Source organism: Grampus griseus (genome assembly GCF_964374135.1).
Source record: "Grampus griseus genome assembly, chromosome: 19".
NCBI lineage: Eukaryota > Metazoa > Chordata > Mammalia > Artiodactyla > Delphinidae > Grampus > Grampus griseus.
Window position 1 is genome coordinate 7,971,318 of NC_139013.1, and position 22,288 is coordinate 7,993,605.

Sequence of the window (22,288 nt, forward strand, 5' to 3'; positions counted from 1 at the left end):
AAAATAACTTTTATCTTACTTAGGAAGCCGCGCCCCCCCCCCCCACCGTAGGGCAGACTTTAGGGACTCAACCAGATACAGATTTTCTTTTTTCTTTCTTTTTATTTTATTTTTTTGCAGCACGGCTTATGGGATCTTAGTTCCCCGACTAGGGATTGAACCTGGGCCCTTGGCAGTCAGAGCGCAGAGTCCTAACCACTGGACCGCCAGGGGGCTCCCCAGATTTTCCTCATCTCTTAGCTCTGTCATCCTCAATGACATCCTTCATTCTCACATTCTATCAAGAGGCTTGCAAGCAGGTTTAGGCCTAACCATCTCATTCTGGGGCTTCTCCTTAGGATTGAGAGAAACTAGAAGCCTCCCGCCCTAAGCAGACCCATTGGGCAGGATCAGGCCCCACGCCCATTCTTAAACCAATCACTGGCATAGTGGCCGAGATTGGCATGGACTAGTCATTGGAGGATCCGCGGATGTTGGCAAGCTGTTCCCATGGCAAGGGAGGATGAGGCCTGAGCTGCCATGAAGATGGATTCATTTCGGGTCCCTGCATTCCATCAACAGTAGGGCCTGTTGATAGAAAAGTCAAGGAATGCTGGACCATCTCAATTGCCCTCTGGGTCTGGGCCTCCCACCCTCCCCCACAAGCCAAGAACTCAGCACAGAAACCAAAATACTGTTTTATTCCAATCTTGAAGCACGGAAGTCCAGAGGGTTCCCCTCCCCCACTGCAGGGCCGCCAGCCCATCCCACCAGACTCCCAGGGCCCCCTCTTATTCTGCCTCTTCCGGGAATGACCAACCAGAAGGTGAAGGGGATCCAAGACTCCAGGCCTTAGAGAAATCCCCACGTCATTCCCCTCTCGTTTCTTCTCTCCCCTCCTCTCCCATTCCTTTCCTTTGCCACCTCCTTTTTTTCTTCCCTCTCCTCCATCCTTGTCTCCTCCTCCCCTCCCCCACCCCTCTCCTTTCCTCCCTTCCCGTTTGTCCCCATGTCTTCTCCATTTCTGCCTCTTTTCTTGTCCTCTCTCCTCCATGTCTGTGTCCCCTTTGTCTTTCCTCCCCTTCCCTCTTCTTCATTACCCCCCGTTTTTCCCTCCTCCTGCCAGGCTCTCCCCACAACCTGGTGTCCTCCCCTCCCCCAGCTTTATCCCCTTCCTTCTCCTGGCCGGACCTGACCCTGTCTACACCCTCTCACCACACATTTCCTCTCTGGAGGGAAGCCCTCAGAATCCACCCTGGCCACCACCATCTGCCACAGCTGCGGCTCCGGGACCTCCGAGACCACACCGTCTGCTTCCCCTCGGACCCAGAGAGGCACACTGCCCAGATGAAGCCGCTGGATGCCCCAGGAGGTGGACGGGGGGGGGCTGGGGTGGCCTCCTTGGGCTCAGCCCCATTATCTTTGGGATCGAAGGATGCCCTCCCGCCCCCACCGTGGAGGGTGACGGGCAGGCGCGAGCAGGCTCAGGGCTCGGGGGCTCTCCCCCAGCAATCCCTGAGCAGGTCCATGTGGAATAAGGCTGCCCCCGTGAGCAGGCGCGCGGCGAAGAGGTGGCGGCAGGGCAGACGCCGGGCGGCATGGATGGAGCAGCTGCAGCGCGTCAGGGCTCCGTCCAGGAAGAAGTCCGAGGTGCCGTCCTTCAGGGCAAAGCCAGCTCCTGTCCAATGGAAACCGCGGGTGCCGTGCTGCCGGGCGAAGGCCAGCTCTTCGGCCACCAGCTCTGCCAGCTCCGGCCCGCAGGCCGCTCGGAACTTGGCCAGGGGCTCCCAGTCCACTTCCTCCTCCTCCGAGGGGCAGCAAGGCCTCTTTGATTCCCTGGGGCCTTCTCCTCCGCTTCCTTCCTGTGCGCTCTCTCCGGCCGCCAGGTACATCCTCCCTGTCACTGCCCACTCTGAGTCACCCTCCAACACAGTCCCCACGGGAGTGCTGCACGTGACTCCATTCCCCAGCCCTAGACGGCCCCCTGCTGTGTCCCCACACTCCATCCCCTGCCCTCCTCTGCTCTTGGGGCCCCCAGCCTGGGCTCCCCCTCCATCTCCATTCTCCAGGCCTGTCACCCTTGTGTCCCCCAGCTGGACCAGAACTACATCCTCCAGGTCCCTTCTTCTTTTGACACCCAACCTCACTGCTCGCTCTTCTCTAGTCTCTGGCCCTCTCTGCCTCACATCTCCCCCTTGGGGCCCCCTTAGGTCTCCGTTCTCGGGGACCAATTCCGAGGGCTTCTCCACATGGACCCTCCTCCAGTTTTTGACCTCCAGCCCCCTTTCCTTCTCTGCTTCCAAATGCAGCCCCTTCCAGTCTCTGGTTTTCAGTCCACTTACCCTCTCATCGTGCAACTGGGCCCCCCTCCAGGAGCTCCCGTCAAGACTGCTGGCTCTCTCATAATCAAACAGGGTCCCCCTCCCGTCTGGGGTCTCCAGCAGCCTAATCCTTCCATCCTCCAGCTGGGCCAGCCTCCAGGTATACTCTTCCAATCCTCTCAACCTCTGGTCCTCCACCTGGGCCCCCCTCCAGATATAACCTTCCAGACCCCAGTCTTTCTCACCCTCCAGCGGGCCCCCCCTCCAGTCTCTGATCGCGGGCCCTCTCAAGTGCTCGTTCTCCAACTGGGACCCTCTCCAGACACTCCCCTCTAGCCCTCTCACCTTCTGGTTCTCCAAGTGGACCCCTCTCCAGTCTCGGATTTGCAACCCTCTCCCCTTCTCACCTTCTACCTGAGCCCCTTCCCGGTCTCTGGTCTCCAACCCTCTGGCCCACTCCTTCTCTAACTGGGCTTCTCTCCTAAAACTTCCTTCCTTCCGCGCCCCGCCCCAGTTTCCGGTTTCCACACCCTTCATCCTCTCGTTCTCCACTTGGGCTCCCCTCCCCAGCTCACCCTCCAGCCAAGCGCCCCCATCGTCGGACACATCCGGCGCCGCCTCCCCAGCCGCGTCGGCCCACTGCATGGCCACCAGGTCGCGCAGGCACTGTGCCACGCTGCGCGAGGGGCTCAGGCGGCGCAGCAGGCGCCGGCGGTGGCCGCGCACCAGGGCGCACGCGTCCAGGTCGCGGGCCGCCTCGAAGGCGCGGAAACGCACCCACATGTCCCGGCGCGGCGCCCAGTTGCTCTCGAAGTAATCGACGAAGGCGGCCGGGCCGTGGGCGCGCAGCTCGGCCAGCGCCTCGGCGTAGGCGGCGGGCGACAACGCGCCCGCCAGGCGACACAGGCGCGGCCACAGGCCCGGGTCCTCGCGGCCGGCGCCGCCCAGCTCCTGCGCCTTGCTGAAGAGCGTCTCCAGGCCCTGCGCCCGGCAGATCTGCACGCGCGCGCCCGGCAGCAGCTGGCGCACGGCGGGCAGCTGTGCCGCCACTTCGGGCCCGGCCGTGAGGCAGCGCACACGGCCCTTGACGTCGGGCGCGCTCTGCAGCAACGAGGCCAGCGCGAAGCGCAGCAGGCTCGGAGTGCCGGGCCGCGCCACGCAGCAGGCGGCCTGACGCGCGCGGCCCGCGCCGTCCACGCACAGCACCGCCAGCAGATCCAGCGAGCCCTGCAGTCCCGGCAGCCGGTCCACCAGGAGCATGCGCGGGAAGCGCCGCAGCATCGCCCGGGTGCGCGATGTCAGGAAGAACACGGTCTCTACCACCGCCTGGTCCTCCACGAACACCAGCTTCACCTGCGGGCGGGGGCGGAGAGGCGGGGAAAGAGGTCAGGAGGTGCCCTGGGTCGCCCCGCCCACGATTTCCCCCCCTGGGGAAACGGGACTCCGTTCACTCGTTCTTTCATATGTGCGTGCATTTCCGACCAGCAGGAGGCAGTGCAGGGGAATGATTAAAAACGCGGATTCCGGATTGCCTGGCTTTCCGATGCCGGCACCACCGTCTAAGAGCTGTGTGGTTTTGCCCACTAGACAGTCTCTCTGAGCCTCAGTTCCCCCTACTAGGAACTGGGTATTCATTCCTTCCTGCGGTCAGAGGCACTCTAGGGCAGTGGTTCTCAAAGTATAGGTTCTGGAGCAGCAGCGTCAGCATCGCCTGCTGGGACCTTGACAGAAATGCATATATTCTCAGGCCCACGGCAGCCCTGCTGAGTCAGAAATTCCCGAGGAGGGGCCCAGCAATCTGCTTTGACAAGCCCTCCCGGGGATTCCCACGCGCGCTCAAGTTTGAGAGCCACTGGTCTAGAAGTAAAACGCATAGACTGTGGAGCCAGATTGCTTGGGTTTGAGTCCCGGCCTCACCAACGCTTTTAACTACGTGACTTGAGCTCTCTGTGCCTCAGCTTCCTCCTTAACCTCCTCGTTTCCCAATTTCCCCTTCTGGGAACTGAAGAGTCATTCTTTCATGCATGGAGTGTCGGGTCCAGCATAGTGTCTGGAGCCAGACGGCCTGGGCTGAGACCCTGGAGCCTCCACTTCCTGGCTGTGTGGCTTTCCGCAACTTCCCTGACCCCTGTCTCATTTGCAAAATGATGATGATGAGAGTGTGATTGGACGGATGAAATGAATTAAAGCATTTGGAACATCGCCTGGCACAAATAATATTACTATTATTGAACAGTACTCACCCAACAAATAGTAAGTGATCTTGAAGTGTTCCTTATTACCATAACTATCAACCCTGCTTAAAGACCACGTGCTCGTGAAGGTCTTCTCTGACCAGCCCGTCTTAGCGGACACCACAGCTCTCTCTGGATGCTTCCGGCCGTGGTACTTACCACCCTGAAGCGTGTTCCATCGTTATCTGCTGCTTTGCTTATTGCCTGTTTGCCCTCCCTAAGATGTAAGCCCCACAAGGATATCGCTTCATTTAACTTTTGCATCCCTTGATGCTCTGAATGGCTCCTGGCCTGAGCCACAGCTCAATACGTCCCGAATGAGTGAGTGAATGAATGTGCGAATGTGCGAATGTGCGGTGCTATCCACTGGCCGTGTCTCTGGAGCGGAAGTTCAGGGAATCCTGGCTTGGAATCCTAGGTCTGAATCCTGGTTTTGTCTCTTCCTAGCTGTGAGACCTCCGGCGAGTCACTCTCCCTGGCATTTTTTTTTGGGCTGCGCCGAGCTGGCTTGTGGGGTCGTAGTTCCCCAACCAGGGGTCAAACCCAGGCCCCTGCCAGTTGAAGCGTGGAGTCCTAACCACTGGACCGCTAGGGAGTTCCCTCCTCTGGCATTTTAGCTTCAGTTTCCTTTTATGCAAAATGGGAATATATGTCTATTTAACGCTTGTGGGGAGGCTAAATAGAGATGATCCGTGTCCAAAGCTTGGAATGATGCCTGGCTCGTATCAGATCCCAGCTATCGTTACCATCTCACTAGAGTTCTCAGCAGCATTCAGTACAGTGACCCTGTCCCCTTTCTGGAACGTAGGTCTCTTTTGGCTTCTGTCACCCTGAAAAACTCCTGGCTTTCCTCCTTCTTCCCAGGCATCTCCTCTGCAGTCTCCTTCGCTTGCCCCTCCTCCTCTGCTCCACCTCTAAATGTTGCTGTGCTGCAAAGCTCGGCCAGGCCCTCCCCTCTCCTCTCTCCTCTCTAGGCTCAGCCAAGGTGATCTCATCCAGTTACGTGGCCTTTAGCATCTCTAAGCTGATAACTCCCAGTTCTGTATCTCCAGGCTCCAGACCCACCTACTTACCTGTCTCTGCAGCAACATGGACCCTTATAGACAGCTCACGTGTCCCTTGAGACTGATGGCCCGAAGGCACCCTTGATTCTCACTCCCCACCAACCTGCCCCTCTTTGGTCAGCCGTCTCTTCCCCAATGGCTCCACCACCCACTTTTTAACTCAGGCCCCGGCACTCAGGGCTGATTCTTAGCTCCTCTGCATGCAGTCCATCCCCAAATCCTAGCGGCGACCTTCAGAATCTGACCCCTTCTCCCCACCCCCACGGCCACTGGTCAGAGCCATCACCATCTGCCACCTGGATTATTGTAGCCGCTTCTGCCCGGGCTCCCTGTCTCTCCCTGTCCCCCACACCGCTGCTGGGGGGCATTTTCAAGACTGACCAGATCAACCCCTCCCCTCCTTAAAAACCTTTCCCAGAATTTCCCATCACCCTTCAAGTCAAATCCAGAGTCCAGGCCACAGCTGTGCACTGGGCGATCAGGCCCTTGGGCCTCATCTCTGTCCCTCTTGTCTGCCTTGGCCTCAGCCACTCTGGCCTCATTATTTTTGCACAAAAGCCACTTAATGGGGTAGGGAGATTAGCAGCGATGACCTAGGGTCCCCTATACCAGGCAGACGGCTAAGACTGTTTCAGCCAGGCCCTGCAGAGCTGGCCCACAGCTGCAGAACCAGGATTGGAATACAGTTTAAACACAGATCTCTCCACAAACCATTCTGCCATAATTGGACCTCGTCCTGTGAAACCAGTTAAAATGCAATGCACAGTTCTCCACTTTCAAGACCAAAAAAAAGCCAAAAACAAAACCAAAAAAGCCAACAACAACAAACTAACTCTATTAAGAAAAAAAAAAAGTCCAGTGGAGTCCAGAAACAGCAAGAAAATTGCTTTCCTCACCCTAAAATTATACGTTCAGCATCTTAAATAGAAGAGGCATTCAATAAATTTTATAGAAAAGCCTAGTCAGCTTACCACTGAACTGGTTACAATACCACCATCATTTTTTTTCAACCATCATTAAGTTTTACACCTACTATTACTTTATGATTTAATTTATCTTAGCAGATGTTTCCATCTAGGACAGTTCTGTCCAATACAGTAGCTATTTACATTTAAATTAAGATTTTAAAAGATATAAAAATTAACTTGCTCAGTCACACTAGTCATACTTCACTGCTCAACAGCCACGTGAGGCTAGTGTCTATGGGGCAGTGCAGATAGAGGACATTTCCATCACCACAGAAAGTTCTATTCGACGGTGCTGGTCTAGAAACTAACGTAAAGATAAAAGTCATCGGATGTTAACCAGACTTACTGGGGTGATCATTTCACAGTGTATACAAATATCAAATCGTTATGTTGTACACCTGAAGCTAATAGAATGTTATAGGTCCATTACATCTCCAAAAAAAAAAAAGGATAAACAACAAGGTCCTACTGTATAGCATAGGAAATTATATTCAACATTCCATGATAAACCATAATGGAAAAGAATATAAAAAAGAATGTATATGTGTGTATAACAGAAACACTTTGCTGTACAGCAGAAATTAACACAACATTGTAAATCAACTATACTTCAATTTGAAAAAAAAGAAAGTTTTAATAGGCATAATGGGTTAAAAAAAAATCTTACATGTTTCTATAGTATTAGGTAAGTTCTTACCTTTCTCTCCTTGGGAAAAGGAATAAGAGAAAAGTAAAAACAGCAAAACGTATTTGCCTTGAGACTTTTCTGGAGCTGGCCAGCACTTGCCTAATTAGAAGCTGACTTTCATTCTTAAAGAGAAAACTTAGATTTCTGATCTTGAGTTTTCTTTCTAAAGAGGGCACATAAGCTTTTCTTGCACAGCCATTTGTTCATTAAACGGCATTTACTAAGCACCTACTGTGTGCTTGACACTGTGTTAGCCTTGAGGAGAGAGAAGGGACTGAATGAGGCAGGTGCAAGTCCTGCCCTGTTGCACTGGCCAAGTCTCCATGAACAATAACACAACTAGTGTTGCTTTCAGCCGAGAGGCCCAATGACTGGATAGTTAAGGGTTCCTGGACCCTGGAGCCAGACCGTAGGGATCCAAATCCAGGTTCTTCCTCTTACTAACTGTGCGAATTTATGCATCAGCTGTGTGACTTAGGGAAAGTGTCTGAACTTCTCTGTGCCTGAGCTGTTCCCATCCACAAAGATGGGGAGTGCAACTGCATTGACCTTATAAAGTTGCTATGAGGATTAAATGGGTTAATTTGCATGAAGCATGGAGATCAGTGCCTGGCACGAGGTCAGTGTGTATTGAGTGATAGCTGTTATTATTATTATTATTATCATCTGAGTGTGGAGGACATGCTAAAGAGAAAGGCTAATGGGACAGAGGTTGGTGTGTGGTTGCTTGTGGGATCTTAGTTCCCCGACCAGGCATCAAACCCAGGCCCACGGGGCAGTGAAAGCGCTGAGTCTTAACGACTGGACCGCCAGGGAATTCCCAGTGTGGGGTCCTCTGAATGAGCGAGGGTGATTGCTGAGAGGGGACCATTATCTTCCTTATATTGCAGATAGGGAAACTGAGGCTGAGAGATTCCAGGTTTGCAGTAAAGGATCAACTCAGCAGGTCTGGGTTGTCCAAACCCCACATCTTCCAAAGAAAGGTCTGGCTCTTTCCTGACTCCTAGGAGACAGCCTCTAAGCCCTTGGAATGTCCTGCCCGACAGAGTGTCTTTGTTCACTTGGGGGGCTTGGGCCACTCTAAATAGTCTCTTGATAACAACTGGTTTATAGTGGGGGCCTCGGGCTTGACCTCCGGAGGGGCTGGAGACTGAGGTCAGCCACCCAGGCAGTCATATCTACATGACCAAACCCCAATAAAAGCCCTGGACTCGAGGCTCGGGTGAGCTTCCCTGGTGGGCGATACCCCATGCGTGTTGTCACACACTGTTGCCGGGAGAAATAAGCACTGTCCATATACCGCCACTGGGAGAGACCACTGGTCTCTCCTGGACCCCACCCCATGCGCCCCTTTGCTGACTGTACTCTGTATCCTTTCACTGTAATAAACTGTAACCGTGAGTATAATGGCTTTGCTGAGTTCTGTGAGTCTCCATTGAACCTGAGGGTGGTCTTAGGGTCCCTGACTACACCAGGGAAGTGACTTGCTCCAGATCATGGTGCTAACAAGCAGTAGGGCTGGGATTCAAGTCCAGGTCATAAAGGATGGTGGTGGGGGGAAAAAACAAGGTGTGGACGGAGATGTGTGGGTGACACTGGAGGGGTGTGGTGACATGTGATGAAGGTGGGAGGGGGATACATAAATGAATGAATTTCTCTACCAAATATTTACTGAGAAAATCAGACATGCCAAGTGCTGCTCAAGCACTGAGGAGGGCCAATAAGACACCTCTGAGTGGGAAGAGAGAGCCTGCAAACGAAAGGTGAATAAATGTGAACAGGAGATTTCACGTGTGTAAAGTGCTGGGGAGAACTAACCCCCCAGTTCCAAGGCATTAACTCTTTCAACCTCCACAGCAATCCTGCACAACAGGTCCTGTTATCACTATCCCCATTTTTCAGATGGGGAAACTGAGGCACAGAGAGGTTCAGTTGCTTGCCTGGGGTCACACGGGTAGTAAACACCAGAGCTGGGATTTGAATCCAGGCAGTTTGGGCCCAGGGCCTGTGCAGCTGACCGCTAGACTCTTCACAAAAGTGATCGCACGGGCCTGACACACAGGCTTCTGGGTTGAGGCCCAGAGTGGATGGCGGGGCACAAGCGGGGATGGAGCAGCCCAGGGAAGAGCAGACTAGAGGATGGGAATGATCGTGAGTACCATCTTAGACACACAAATCGGTGGCACAGGGATGCATTAACCATAGACCAGATTCCACAAATGTGGACATCAGAAACCATGCCACACAACACTCCCTACCCACACCTCTTCCTATAGTCAGACACACAGCCTCCTTTTTCATGTGAACAGAATAATACTATTCTCTAGACTGTTCCCCAGCAAAAAATGAGGGAATAAAAATAATAGCTAAATAGCTAAACCATATAGAGCTTCCTACTTTCCGGGCACTGTTCCTTACACACACACACACACACACACACACTCACCCTAACACAACAACCCTAACAACTATGATGTAGTGTCTATTATTATCCCCATTCTATAGATGAACAAACCAAGGTCTGGAGAAGTTACATAACTTGTTCACAACTTACTGGATGTTCCCCAGCCAGGAAATGGCACAGCTAGAATGTATATAAAGTTTTTAGTGTATATCTGTACAAATAAAATCAAGTGTTTAGCTGCTACCATATCACCCCCAAAGTGGCTGGCCTGATGTAAAAATAGGCTATTTGGACACAGAGAAGATTCCCTTGGGGAGCCAGGAAGAGGCAGAAAGGCTGAGACTGAGCCACAAGAGTCCAGGGTAACTACAGAGCAGGGGAAACACAAGCCCCAGATTCAGATAGAGCTCTGGGAGACCCTCAGTGAAACAGCTCTATAAGCCTGTGGTTGTCTTTCTCTCTGTGCCAAGTAATGGTGGGTTTCTCCTGTCCTGGGCACTTGGCAGGACTGCATCTCTCTGCCCCCCTGAAGTTCTCCACAGTCACGTGACTTGCTTTGGCCAATGAGCAAGAAGTAAAGTTCAGCGAGGTAAGCCACTGAGATTCCAGGGCTGGTTGTTACTAAGGCAAAACCCAGGCCATCCTGACTGTCATGTCTTAGGACACTCATCGCTCATCCCGAATTTTTCTTTTCTAGAAAGAAACAGATCAGTGTGGTACATTGGGACTATTGTCTATTTTTTATCTTCTCTTTTAAAATGAATTATTCAAATGTGTCAAAATTCACAAGGTCCCAAAGTCAAATAATAGAAAGCTATCTAGCACTGGGTCCTCTTCCTACTTCTATTTTCTAACCACTCTGTTGCCATTCGCTATTCTTATGTCCATCCACATCTCTTGCTGTTCTTCTAGATTTTCTTTATGTGAATACAAGCAAGCCACCTTTATATTCTTATTTTCTCCGTTTTATACATACAATATACCATGTACATTGTTTTGCTCCTTGCTTTTTTTTTTTTTTTGTAACTGAGAGATCTGCTCAGATCAGTTCCTAGAATTGTTCTCACTCTTGCTTAAAGCTACATAGTATTCCAGTTATGTAACCATTACCCAGGGGTGGGGTTTGGTTGTTTCCAATCTTACTTTCACGAACCCCAGTGATTAACCTTGCGTGGAAATCATTCGGCATCTGCGCAACTACACCTGCAGGATAAATTCCCAGCAGTGGGAGAGGGAGTGGTCAAAGGGTGAGTGGCTTGGTCATTCTGACAGATATTGACAAAGAGTCCTCTGCTGAGATTGTACCAGCTGACCAGTTAGTATTCTTAAAAGCAGCACACTCAGAACAACTTTCGCCTTTCTCAGAAGCCAAAGCGTACACATGAGAGAGGGCTGCAACGTTTCTGTGCAAGACCCATCTTCACCCAGAAAGCCAGCCGGCTTGCTGGTTACCCTGGAGCCTGCCACAAAGGAGATGGGATTGGATTCCTCAGCCCATCAGCACGGCCTCAGGGCAGATTATAAAAGGTCTTAACACCTCCTTGGCTGAAGCAGCCACTCAGTCTTGCCCACAAATGGTGGTTGTGGCTTTGGGGTACATTCTTCTTGTCTGACCCCCTCCCAAGACCAAGTGAACGACCTCAAGGCAGGGGGTCCCTGGCATTCAGCTTCTCAAATATAATCGCTCCTTCAGGAAACTGCTGGAAGCAGAGAGAATAACACCCAGAACTCTTTTGCTGTATCTTATAAGTGAAAAAAGCCAGGTGAAACTTCCGTGTAAAGGCGACAGACTGAACACATCCTGCTAATTTCACTCCTTCCTGACCTTCAAGTACCTCTATAGAAAAGGAATTTTTTTTTAAAGTTATAGAGGCATGAGGAAAGGAGACAACAGGACCCAAACTTCAGAAGTTGGAAAGCAGATGGACAAGCTGACCACCGCTCCCCCCAACAAAAAAGAAAACAAAAGCAACCTCTCCAAAAAACCCCATCGGTTGGGACCAATAGCAGAGTCCTCAGAAGGAACTGGCAAACCCTGGCAGTGTGGGGGGGAGGTTAAAACAAAAGATATGAGGGCTGTTCTAGAAGCAGTTAGATCTGTTAAGCTTTTTCTCACCCCCAGCTGGCTGGAGATTTATTCTGTGGAAGCAGTAAAACAGAGAGGGTTGCTGGGGACATCGGGCCCATCTGTTGGCGGGGCGGGGGGAGTGGTAGTTCTGTGCCTCTTGCTGATGGAGGGCCAGCTCCCCAGCTCTCTTCCCCAACATGGCTCCCAGAAGCTGGCAGCCTGGCCTTAACCTGCCAGCCAGCCAAGTGGTTGGAGTTTTCTCAGGGGGATTTGACCGGCCCCAGAGGAAGAACAAAAGATGCTACCATCTGGCACGCCCCAGTGTACAAAGCAAGATGCAAAAATGTGGGTATAACGTGCTACCTTGCTGGGGGAGGGGACAAGGGGAAATAAGCTTAAAAATAAAGACATGCAAATGTATCTGTGTATAGAGCTGTGCCGTTCCATCCAGAAGCCACTAGCCACATGGGACTGTCGAAATTTCCATTAATTAAGTTAAATTAATAATTCAGGGGACTTCCCCGGCGGTCCAGTGGTTAAGACGCCATGCTTCCACTGCAGGGGGCGCGGGTTCGATCCCTGGTCGGGGAACTAAGATCCCACATGCCGTCCATTGCGACAAAATAAATAAATAAATAAAAATAATAAAAAATTAAGAATTCAGTTCCTTAGTCATACTGGCCATATTTCAAGCACTCGATAGCCACACCAGCTACCCTACTGGACAGCGCAGACACACATCATTTCTAGCATCACAGAAAGTTTCCCTGGACAGCACTGGGCCATAGAACAGAAAGATATATAAAAGATGGATAAGCCACTGATACTCCAGCGGCCTCTGAGGAGGGGCTCTGAGGGGCAGGAGGTGACAAGGGTACTTTTCACTACATACCCTTTTGTACCTTTTGAATTTAGGACCATGTGAATGTCTTACATATTCAAAAAGCCAATTTAAATTTTTTAAAAAAGGAATAACCCTTTCACTGGTCTGTCTCTTGGTTTTCTAGAACTTCTTCATTTCTTTTAAAAATATTAAGGTGGGCCAACATATGACTCTGCAATCCCACTCCTGGGCATATATCCTAAGAAAACTCTAATTTGAAAAGATACATGCAACCCGATGTTCATAGCAGCACTATTCACAATAGCCAAGAAGTGGAAGCAACCTAAATGTCCATCGACAGAGGAATGGATGAAGAAGATGTGTCAACCCTAATGACCTGATACCATGTTGGGATGCGTCTATGATTGGTTTCTCCCCGGACAACTGCAAGGTTGTAGTAGCCAATCGCTGCAAGTGGCTATTTACATTTCAATTCGTGAAAATGAAATACCATTGAAAAATTCTGTTCCTCAGTCCTACTGGCCGCAGGGCAAGCTCCCAATAACCACGTGTGGCTTCGGGGCTACCATACTGGACAGCGCGGAATCACAAGGTATTCGCATCACAGCAGGAAGTTCTAGTGGAGGGCGCTGCCTTAGGGGATGAGTTCTCTGAGGATAGGGACGGGGCCATATCTTGCAGGCGCCCGCCCCCGACCACCACCCCATGCCTCGATAAATCTTGAATGAATACGCGAAGGAATGAATGAAAGGCGTGAATGGATGAGTGGGCGGATGGATGAATGAATGAACGGTCCGCGAGTCTTGGGCGTGCCTCTCCGCAGCCGCGCCCCGCCCCCCCCCCCACCCCCGCCTGCCTCTCCCGAGACCCCACCTTGGCCTCGGGGTCGGTGCGGAAGAGCCCTTCGAGCACGTGCAGGGCGTCTAGGACGCCGTGGTCGCGGCCCTTGCAGTAGGAGAGCAGGCGGCGCACGTCGGCCGGGGCCACGAACTGCTTGGAGATCTTGTTGGTGGTGCGCACGGGAAGGCAGGCGTTGGCCAGCAGGTGGCCCGGACGGAAGTAGTAGGCGAACTCGAGCGGGCAGGCCGGGTGTGAGTGGGTCAGCTGGCACTCTGTCACCACGAGGCGGTCCCGCAGCGGGCTCAGCTTGACGATGATGAAGGCCGGGCAGCCGGGCTGGGGGGACCTGCGGGAGGAACGACCACGGCCGCCAGTCACATCACCCTGCTGCCTGCCCTCGTCTGCCTTCTCTCTCCCTTCTCCTTTATTCTTATTATGATTTTTGAACATTAAGAATCGTTTCAAGGAGGGGAAGGAATTCATTAGGAGTTTGGGATTAAAATATACACAGTACCATACATAAAACCAACAAGGAACTATACTCAATATCTTGTAATAACCTATCATGGAAAAGAATCTAAAAAAAAGAATACATATATAACTGAATCACTTTGCTGCACACCTGAAACTAACACAACATTGTAAATCAATTATATTGCAATAAAAATTTTTCAAAAATTGTTTCAAGTATAGAGAAGAGTAGAGGGCCTTAAGAATATGCCAGCTCTGTGACCTTGGGCAGGTCCCTTCAGGTCTCTGGGCCTCAGTTTCCTCCTAAAAGGGAGTAACAATCATCATACCTTTCTCATAGGGTTGTTGTGAGGATTAAAAGAACTGATACCTGGAAAGCACTGAAAAACACTGCCTGGAACATGGGGGAGCACTGTACGTTTGCTAGAATTCTGCACCCACCACCCCCAGCTCAATTAAAAGTGAATGCATAGTTCATTATACTTACCTCAATCAACTTTAAGAAATAAAACATTTCATATACTCCTGTATCCGCTTTTGATTTAGTGATAACAACACTGCAAGCTGAGGCCTTCTGTGAACCCTGTCCCAACAAAGTCCCCTCCCTCCTTCTGACCCCAGAGGTAGCCACTAACCAAATTAGGTATTGAGCATTCCCACATATGTTTTAATGTATCTATAAACACATGCCACGGAGCAACTAAGCCCATGTACCACAACTACCGAGCCTGAGCTCTAGAGCCCGCGAGCCACAACTACTGAAGCCCGCGCACCTAGAGCCTGTGCTCCGCAACAAGAGAAGCCACCGCAATGAGAAGCCCGTGCACCGCAATGAAGAGTAGCCCCCGCTCACCACAACTAGAGAAAGCCTGTGTGCAGCAACGAAGACCTAATGCACCCCAAAATAAATAAATATTTTAAAATACACGTTTAAAAAAAAAAACAGTGGAAGGTATGTTACCAGGTTTTAAAACTTTGTACACATGAAAAGGGGCTCAAACTCTTTAGGCATCAATGGAACACAAATCAAAACCCTAGGGTGGTATATATACACAATGGAATATTACTCAGCCACAAAAAAAAATGAAATAATGCTATTTGCAGCAACACGGATGGACCTAGAGATGATCATACTAAGTGAAGTAAGTCAGACAGAGAAAGACAAATATCATATGATATTGCTTATATGTGGAATCTAAAAAAATGATACAAATGAACTTATTCATGAAACAGAAATAGACTCACAGACATAAAAAACAAAGTTACGGTTACCAAAGGCAAAAGGGGGGAGAGGGATAAATTAGGAGTTTGGGATTAAATATACACGCTACTATACATAAAATAGATAACCAATAAGGACCTTCTGTATAGCTCAGGGAACTATACTCAATATCTTGTGATAACCTATAATGGAAAAGAATCTGAAAAAGAATATATATATGTGTGGGTAGCTGAATCATTTTGCTGCACACCTGAAACTAACACAACATTATAAATCAAGTATGTTTCATTAAAAAAAAAAAAACCTAGGGAGAGGCCACTTTACACCAGCAGATAAAAGAGACTGATAACATCAACTGTTGGTGAGGACTTGGAGCAACTGGAACTCTCAGATGTCGTTGATGGGAGTGTGAAATGGTACAGTCACTTTCGAAAAACTGAGTGGCAGTATCTACTGAAGCTGAGCATGTGCCTCCCCTGTGAATAGCATTTCCATTCAAGATAAATGCCTGCAGATGAGCACCAAAAGATGTGTACTAGAATGTTCATAACGGCACCATTCATATTAGCCAAATACTTGAAACAACCCAAACACAGAATAGAATAGGAAAACAAGTTGTGATATATTCCTAAAAATAACGTACTAATCGACAATAAGAATCAACAAACCATTACTCTCCCCCCAAACATGGATGATCTCACAAACCTGCTGGATGAAAGAAGTCTGACACAAAAGAAGACCCACCACATGGTTGTAGTTTATAGAAAGTTCAACAACAGGCAAAGCTAACCTCTGCTGGCCAAAGAGTGGACAATGGTTACCCAGAGTGGTTATGGGGGGGATGGTGGAGGGGGGCTTCTTGGCACTGGATGTATTCTGTCTCTTGTACTGGGTGCTGGTTACATGTGCATTTTACTTGGGGAAAATTCATCAAGTTGTACATGCAGGATGTGTGCACTTTTCTGAATGTGTTACACTTTTTTTAAAAGTATACTTGGGGGACTTCCCTGGTGGTCCAGTGGTTAAGATTCCGTGCTCCCAAAGCAGGGGGCCTGGGTTTGACCCCCGGTCAGGGAACTAGATCCCGCACGCCACAACTAAGACCCGGCACAGCCAAATAAATAAATAAATATTAAAAAATAAATAAGTAGAAGTTTACTTGGGAAATTTTCGTTTTCTAGCATGATGTCGGGCGGAATGACAGCCCCCCCCACCAAGGATATTTACATCCTAGTCGCAGGAGCTGGGCAATGTTATTGTACATGGCAAATGGACTTTGCAGACATGATTAAATTCGGATCTTGAGATGAGGAGAAGATACTGGGCCCAAGGTAATCACAGGGTCCTTATAAGGGGAAGAGGGAAGCAGAAACGTCAGAGTCAGAGAAAGATTGAAAGATGCTATGCTCTTGGCTTTAAAAGTGGAGGAAGAGGCTGCAAGCCAAGGAAAGTGGGTGGCCTCTAGAAGCTGGAAAAGGCAGCAAAACGGATTCTCCCCTCAAGCTTCCAGAAGAAACGCAATCCTGCAGACACCTTGATTTAGCCCAGTGAGACCCGGGTTGGACTTCTGACCTTCAGAGGTGTCAGGTCACACGTTTGTATTATTTTAAGCCACTACATTTGTAGTTATTTGTTACAGCAGCAACAGGAAACAAATATAAGCATCCCACTCTATATATCCTTTTGTAACTTGCTTTTTCACTCCTCAGCTCTTCAACACTTTTACGTTTCATTACTTGCTGCCTAATATTCCACTCTGCAACTCCGCCAACTGTTATGTTGTCTCCAGTTCCCCCTTCTTACAAACAACACTTGAGCCAACACTCTCTTATACATCTCTCTGTGTGTGAGCAAGTCTGTCCCGAACAGCAGTTTTCAAACTGAAGGGCATGGCCCATCACCTAACATCAATTTAGGGAGTGACATTCAGCATGGCAGAAAATGAAAGAGCGCCGCAACTACTGAGCCCACGCGCCACAAACAGAGAGAAGCCTGTGCACTGCAACGAAAGATCCTGCGTGCCACAGCTAAGACCTGCAACCAAGACCCAATGCAGCCACATAAATAAATATGTAAAAAACAAAACAAAAAAAAGAGAATAGGGGAAAAGAAAATCAGAGTATATTTCCCTGATAATATTTAAATTGGCATCTGCTGTCTGAAAGCAGGTCCATGTTTCTCCAAGGGGAGGTGAGATCAGCATTTTTGGTAGATTTCACGTTTATAGAGCAGGGGTCAGCAAACTTGTTGTGCCAAGGGCCAGACGGTAGATATGTCTTGTTGCTATACTGCAGACACAGCCATGGGTGATATGTAAATGAATGGGTGTGGCTGTGTGTCAATAAATCTTTACTTACAAAGATGAGCTGCAGGTTGCATTTGGCCCAAGGGCTCCTAGTTTGCCAACCCTTGTAACATAGACCATCTGGGGCCTGGCATATAGTTAAGAAGCCTGGCTCCCAGGGGGTAAATGCCAGTAGCACACCCCACCCCCAAAATGCTCCTACGTTCTTTCTAAACAGTCCCTGAGGAGGGGGATCCTTCTTAGGATCCACCCTGAGAACCTCCAGTCTAAATACTTAGGAATTGTCTTTGTTAAGTCAGAAGGGGACCCTTGACACACCCCTTTTCTCCTCTATGCACGGAGTAAAACCCTGGAGCCTGACAGATTTTAAAAACCTACATAAGCATTTGAGACTTTTTGCCTAACTTAAAGTAACAAAAATAATGCAAATTCAGAAAAATTGAAAGTGTAAAATCATTCTAAATAAAATATAAATGTGGAGCCACCATGATGGTATCAGATGCAACTCAAACAAATTTCCAACACCCAGCCATTTCTGACCTACCAAAATGGCAAGTTCATGGGGTTCTACCCAGTACATTTGTCTAGAAAAATTCACGGCCTTTGGGGAAACTCTCTGGTTTGACCTCTTTGGGCCTGGGTGTTTCAGCCCCTAGAACAAACCCCCGTTCAGGAGAGCTTCTTTTCTGCGAAGCCGTGCATCTTACCAGAGAATGGCATGTCCCCTCTGTGGGTTCCCAGTATCCCACACAATGGTCTACGGCAGCCTCAATAGGTCATTTCTCTCCATCTATCTGGGGGAATAATACCACGCCCCCCTCCCCCCACCCCCGCAACTGTAAACTCCACATGTTTTGTTTACTGCTGTATCCTCAGCACCTAGAGCAGCTCCTGGCCCCTGGGAGGTGCTCAGTTCAGTAAATGAACGATGAGTGAATGACTGTATCCCCCTGTCTGAAACCCAGGTGCCCAGGCACACCACTCATCACTCATCCCACCAAAACCACCCATCACAAGTCCTATCACGCCTTTTAAACTCTCCAAATCATCCACTTTTTTCACATTTCCATTGCAACCATCTTACTGTAAGTTCTCTCCCTCTTCACGAAACATCTTTTCCCTTCATCTAATTAAGTCCTACTCATCCTTCACAGCATCACTCCTCCAGGAAGCCTTCCCTGACCATCCCCAGGCAGATTCCATCACATATTGGGGTGATGATTTGATTGATGCCCATCTGTAATGAATGCTCCCCACTGAATGTGGAGTACTCCCACTGAAATCCCAGCATCTAAAACAGATACACCCCGCACATCGTAGGTGCTCAAAACGAACCTCTTGGATGAATGAACAAACACATGGTACCTAGGACCAAAATATCCTTAGGGTGTCGGCACATTCAACTCTTATATTAACGATCCATGAGTGAAATAAAGAGAGAGGAGAGGGAAGGAGAGAGGAAGAGGGAGATAGAATGATAATTAAAAACATGGGTTTTGTGGTCAACCTGTGTGGGTCCAAATCCTGGTTTTCCCTTTTAGCAGCTGTGTTATCTTGGGAAACTCCTTTAACCTCTCTGTGCCTCAGTTTTCTGGAAATTGGGGCTAATAATAATAGTGACCTTGCAGGGTTGTTGAGAGGATTAAATTATGTATATGGTTAGAAAAGGGGCTGGCGCCTGGTAAGCAGTCAAAAAAGTCGCTGCTATTTTCAAACATCTTTTTTTCTTCTATAAGTACCATTGCTAGGACTTCCTTGGTGGCCTAGTGGTGAGGATTCCGGGCTTTCACTGCTGTGACCTGGGTTCAATCCCTGGTCCGGGAAGATCCCGCAAGCCACGCGGTGCAGCCAAAAAGATTTAAAAAGTACCATTGCTTTGTTTTGCACTCCACTTGCCCATTTCTTCTGGATCTTTCAGGTTCTCAAGATCTTTGTGTTTCCAAAGGCTGGTGTGTGTTGGGAAAGGTTGGCAATCCTGTTCTAGCAACGGAGGTGCCGTGAGAGGCTGGGGGAGAGTGGGAGAGCGCCAGAGCTGGAGGGGGGAAGAGGCAGGGACGGTGATTTGGAGGTCACCGTGCAACCTCCAGGAAAGGCGGAAGGAGCGGCCGGAAACATGGCCCTTCTGTGAGTTCCCTGGACCCTAGCTCCAGCCACCTGCCTGGCCTCTGGTTTCTCTCCTCCCGTCCATCCCCCATGAGACCCCAGAGGGTCTTCCTACCCCCAGAGCTGACCCTGCTCACAGCCCTCCCAGGGGTTCTCAGTGCCCTAGGATAAAGTCCCAGCCCTTGGACTCAGCCCTGCAGGTCTGGGCCTGACACCATGCCAGCCACGCGTTCTGCCTTTTCTAATATACTAATTCTCCAGACTCTGTCCTCGGTCCCTGGGCTGTGACACTGGTCAGGCCCTGCCTGAGCAGCTAGAGGGATGGAGGGGCTCAGAAGTGATGGGCTCCCCATCCAGGGAACATCCCACTGTCCACCCAGTCACCAGGCCCAAGCCCAAGGCACTGTCCTTGCCTCCTGGCTGGCCTGTCACTCCCTCCCATCCCTTCTGCCCCCTGGCTCCCCTCCGATATTTGTAGAGGGACAGTGCCTGCATGTAATATGTGCAATGTGTTTAAGTCAAATACTGTACATACACAAATATATAAACAAAGAAAATCCTTCAAGGCTCCACTTACTGGTCACCTCTTCCAGGAAGCCTTCTAGATCCACCCTAGAAACTCTCAGTAGAGCTGACCATTCCTCTTTTATCCTCCTCCATCTCCCTCTTCAACGTCTTTCTCACTACTTTGGGCCATTTTTTTTTTGTGTGGGGGGGTGTCTTTATCTCCTACATTAGATCCTGAGCTGCTCAAGGGCAGAGACCTGCTCTCTGGGTTCCACACGCCCCTCGAAGAGCATGCACACAGTAGGGACTCAGCAAGTGTCTGTTGCTTTGCATTGGGTTCTGTTAACAAGGAGAGATTCCAGATTGGGCCTAAGCTTCCGGCAAGCTCTCGTGTTCTAGGTATCTGGGTGATGATGGCTGTTTGATCCTGTTCTGCTTCCGGATCTCCAAGTCTGTTTCCAGAATAAGCAGTGAGTAAGCTACTGAGAACCGTAATTCTCACAATAAATGTTTAATTAACTGGTACCGAGTGCTCACCTGGGCTCTCTTCTGAATGACTGGCATGTATCCGCTCATTTAATCCTCACAAAACCTACGCGATCAATACTATTACTTCTCGCCTTTTCCCAGGGAGGCAGCTGAGGCCCAGAAAGGGGACGTCACGAGCTCAGTGTCATAAGCTGGTCAGCAGCGGAGCCATGGTGGGCACCCAGGCTGCCAGCTCCCTGGTCTGTGCTCTTGACTCCTGTAACAGCTCTCCTGTACCCAGCCGCCCCGTGTTCCAGGCACTGGGTAAACGCCTTCCTGCTCACGGTAACCTCTTAACAGCCCCACGAGGCAGGTACTGCGCTAACCCCCTTTCAGAGATGAGAAAACTGAGGCTTGGAGATGTGAAGTCCGTTGCCCAAAGAGACCCACCCAGGAAGTTGTGGAGCCCGTCTCAAGCAGCCAGCAGGCAGAGCCTGTGCTCTTAAGTGCACCCCTCTGTCCGTGGCTCCCACCCAAGGGTCTCCAACTCACACACAGACAGGAGCCAGACAGGCAAAACAAGGATGTAGCAAAGGATAAGGTGGCAGAGAGCAGTGGAGTCTGGGGCCAACCTGAGCGCCAATGCCCCGTCTAATTGGGGTGGCCGTGTGCCACAAGAGAACAAGGTGTCAGCCTCTTCCCACACTTGAAGGGAAGCTGGGAACCCAACATTGTATGGGGATTGTTTAAAATTGGGGTCAATTAAAACACCCCTGGCCACTTGGGTATGTTTCCTAGCCCTCTTGGATTCCTCAAGCCCTTTGTAGCGTTACAGTCGGAGGGAACTATTTGTGACCTTGTTCATATCATGTCAGTCTTCTGTCCGGTACGAAAGTTCCAGAAGGGCGGGGAATTTGTCTGTCTTGCTAAACTCCCCACTCCCCCAAGTGAGATATCCCTAGTTCCCAGCATGGGACCTGGCCCTGTATTTACTGAATGGATGGATTTCTTTTTTTTTTCTATTTTTGTCCTGTGGCTTTCTCTGCAGCTCAGCCTCTGATCTCTTTGTAGGTGTCCCAAATCTGGCTCTCACCTGTTTTTCTGGCTGGCTGGTGTCTCTGGTGCCATGTCTCCATGTTTCTGGAATTTTCTTTTTTAATGTCTCTTGGGTGTGTGTGTCTATCTCGCTCCCTGCCTCTCCACGGGTCTCTGTTAAAATCTCTAAGTGGAACCCACCCTCTGTCTGTGCCTCGGTCCCTCCAGCAAACTGGCTCTGTCTCCATCTCAGGAAGCTTCCCTCCTTGACCCTCTAGGCTTCTCTTCAAGGTGTATTTAGCGGTTTTAGTTGGCACCTCTCCCCTCCCAGTCTCTGGGGTGAGGGCTCACTGCCTCCCCTCCCCCGGGCCGCCCTTCCCCCCCAGCCCCCAGCAGGACAGGAGGCTCAGCTCACGCACCCCACGGCGGGCCGGCTGGGCGCGCGCACGTCCTTGCACACCAGCCGCACGTAGCTGTACTTGAGCACATCGATGAGAGTGTAGAGCGGGGGCGCGCTGGCCCAGCGGCAGCGCGCCAGGTGCATGGAGCTCTTGACGAAGAAGAGCGCTAGCCGCTGCTGGCACCATGCGTCGAAGAAGCGGCTGAACTCGGCCCACGAGAAGAAGGCCCTCTCCCGCAGCTCTTGTTCCTCCTGCCCCGTTGCCGTGCCGGGTGGGGGCTCCATCCTGGGGCGCCTGGGTGGGAGGGGTGGGGAGGACACGTGGGTATCAGATCCATCCCCTCCCAAGGCGTCCTGCTTCCTCCAT

General features: G+C 50.4%; 1 protein-coding gene across 1 annotated transcript; it reads right to left on the reverse strand.

Moving 5' to 3' along the window:
- Positions 1–1,463: 1,463 nt before the first annotated feature.
- On the reverse strand, positions 1,464–22,206 carry ZSWIM9 (zinc finger SWIM-type containing 9; the record flags this gene model as incomplete). The annotated part of the gene is made up of 3 exons (XM_082676779.1): positions 1,464–3,653; positions 13,444–13,756; positions 21,941–22,206. 3 exons carry the CDS (start codon positions 22,204–22,206, stop codon positions 1,464–1,466), a joined length of 2,769 nt encoding a protein of 922 aa, XP_082532905.1.
- Between the last annotated feature and the right edge of the window lie 82 nt (positions 22,207–22,288).